This window comes from Microtus oregoni, unplaced genomic scaffold (genome assembly GCF_018167655.1).
Source record: "Microtus oregoni isolate MIOR12 unplaced genomic scaffold, Mior012 000056F_ref0000123, whole genome shotgun sequence".
In the NCBI taxonomy this organism is placed as follows: Eukaryota; Metazoa; Chordata; class Mammalia; order Rodentia; family Cricetidae; genus Microtus; species Microtus oregoni.
Window position 1 is genome coordinate 2208159 of NW_024543832.1, and position 3127 is coordinate 2211285.

The 3127-nt window shown below is 40.0% G+C and overlaps 1 gene segment (V, D, J or C); it reads right to left on the minus strand.

Moving 5' to 3' along the window:
• Window positions 1–1026: 1026 nt before the first annotated feature.
• On the minus strand, window positions 1027–1478 carry LOC121438513. The segment is given in 2 exon segments: window positions 1027–1349; window positions 1436–1478. Coding segments are annotated over 2 exon segments (366 nt in total).
• Window positions 1479–3127: the final 1649 nt, after the last annotated feature.

Consider the following 3127-nt stretch of genomic DNA (forward strand, 5'->3'; position numbering starts at 1 on the left):
AAAACTATACAATCATTTAATATAAGTCTTGTTAACTGAATGGAGTGGTTGTTCACTTAAGTAGAGGTATGATAAGATTCCATTTACACTGCTGATTTTTTTTTTAGTTACATAAGTGACGCACTAAGTTTCAGGGCCTATATTTGGATTAGAATTACATTCCTCTTATATTATTGAAATAAAATCACAAATCAATGAACTATCTCTCAATGTGAAGGTCCAAGTATATCTAAACAAAAACTTTTCAATTTTCTTCTACGTCAGAGGTGGATCCTTCTCTGTCACATTTAAATATATTAATAATCAGAGTGAACATGAATATTTATTTGATATGATGTTTTAAATTCTACTACCAATTGATATATTTTCTTGCACAAAATATTTTGTCTTTGCAAGTCAGTTAATATTGACAACAGAGTTATTATATCCATTTCCTCCTACACACTTGACACCAGTGCATACCTGCTGTGCATTACACAGTAGTAATACAGCAGTAGTGATATGTGGAGACCCAAACACAGTATGAATCATTCTGTAGGCATCCCAGCAACTAGTTTGTGTGATCAGACTAGGATGTGCTCCAACATACAGAGAGGAGTGTGTAAACAATCAAAAGTGGAATCATAATTGTTACAGGAAAATTACTGTCATGTGAAACCTGCTGAATTTCAAAGAACTACTATCATTAAAACATATTCCTACAACCAGAAAGATGGCTCTGTTGGTAAAGGCTTCATCCACATTCAAAATGACATGAAATACTGCCTTGTACCCTGTCTTCAGTGACAGTTAGAAACAAATAAATGTCTCTTCACAAAACCAACATATTTCAGAATCAGAGAGAGGAGTGGACCTCTATCTTCTCTGTTCTTAGGCAGTTAGAAGAAAAGCCAGAGGGAAATCATGTGTTTTTCTTTCTCTGCCTGAAGGTTTAAATCTCCTGAGATCAGTTAGGGCTGAGCTCCCCCTGCTGGTCCAGAGGTCTTCTACAGGGAGGTTTGTTTCTGGGCTAATGCTGAAGTTCCCTCACTGTGCTTGCACAGTATAAGTATATGTGGCTGTGTCCTCAGTGGTCAGAGAGTTCAGATGCAAGAAGAACTGGTTCTTGGATGTGTCTCTAGTGATGGAAATGTGGCTCTTAAATGATGGGTTGTAATCAGTACTACCACCGTTACTATATATGTACCCAATAAACTCCAACTTCTTCTCTGGGGACTGCCTGATCCAGCTCCAGTAGTAGTAACCATTGGTAATGGAGTCACCGGTGACAGAGCAGGTGAAGGACAGTGATTGTGACTGCTTCACCAGGCCAGGTCCTGACTCCTGAAGCTGAATCTGGGACAGAATTCCTTCAGACAAAAAAGTCAATTCTGTCAATCACAGGTTGTCAGAACACATGTTGTCATGGACACATGTATGGAGAGGAAACACTCACCAGGAAGGGCTGTCACCAGGTAAAGAAGAACAAGCAGTTTCATCTTCCAGGATACACCTCCTTTTCTTCAGAGGTCGGCCTCCTGTGAGAGAGATGTGAGCTCCCACAGTACAGGATGGGATTTAATATAGAGCTAGAAGATACATTTGCATGAGGGAAGTCAGGCTAGACTTTATAAATTGGAGGTGGATACCACCGTACTTGGTTATTACAATATGGTCAACAGTGTCTCTGACTTCCTACAGATAGAGTCTAGAATAAGAGAGCATGGGTACTAAACTCATCATAGTAACCACATCTTGGCATGAACCCACATCTGCTTGCTAGCCTACCCTCCCCACCAAATTCTTCTGTTTCTGTATTTTAAGGTCACAACTCATTGCAACCTTCTGTTCACACTACATTTCCTGAGCTCTTGATTTTTGATTAGTATCCCTTTTCTTACCCGTGAGATGGGATTCTGATGTTTAACAATTTTTGCACACTTTAAATATGTATTATTCTCACTGGTTACTAAAACGCTGACTGGTATACACGTGTGTAGGAAAGATGGTACAGGACAGTCAGATTAGGAGAATTCTGAGAAGATGTAGGGCGGAGTTAGAAGAGGTCACCAGAAGATGCAGAGAGTACAAGATGGAGGAGAGTTAAAGACAAGAGCTATGTGCAACATATAGAATCATGGAAATGTTTTAATATAAAAGTGAGTAACAATCCAGTGATATTGGCCAAAAATTTAAATTTTTATTAGTTCTCAATTTATGTTATTTGTTTACAGGCAGACTAGAGAAAGAAAAGTCTGCCTACAAGTTTCCATCTTTCCTATAAAATTTGACCATTGACATATTGTTGTTATAAAGGGACCACACCTAATTCTTAATAGATCCATTTTGTGGAATATAAGCACATTCTGACAGAAGCAGCTGAGAACTCTTCACACCATAGATTTGATGACGACATCTTTTATAGTATTGAATGTCCCAAGATCTCTCACACTCAGAATATTGTCCCACCCTAGGTCTCTATATTTGTTCCAATCTGCTGCAGGAGGAAGCTTCTCAGCTAATGGCTTGATGTGGGAGTGTCGTATATCAATCTGTTGATTTCATTGGTTAAGCAATAAAGTAACTGCTTGGCCCTGGTAGGTTAAAACATAGGTGGGAGGAGTAAACAGAACAGAATGCTGGGAGAAAGAAGCTGAGTCAGGGAATCACCATGTTTCTCCCACTCTAGACAGATGCAGGTTAAGATCTTCTCTGGTAAGCCACCTCGGGGGCTAAATACATTATTAGAAATGGGCTAGTCCAGGTCGAGAGTTAACCAAGAAAAGGCTAGATATAATGGGCCAAGCGGTGTTTAAAAGAATACAGTTTCCATGTAATCATAAGGTAGCCGTGCAGGCGGCGGGAGGGGGGGGAGTGGGGGTGGGGGGGGGAGGGGGTGTGCTGGGGACGCAGCCCTGCCGCTCCAATTATTATTACATAATGGCCCTCAATGTGATGGACTAAATCCACTTAAAAACCTGAGAAGGCTTAAAAATAAGGGAGAGAGATTTTAACACAGAATTTTGCTGTTTGTTGGTGGTGTGCTGTAGAGAGATTTCCTGATTCGGCAACAGCAAAAAAAAAAAAAAAAAAAAAAAACGCTGTGTCATTTTAAAGCATGGCTTCCTGGGACTGTGCCACCAGTGCA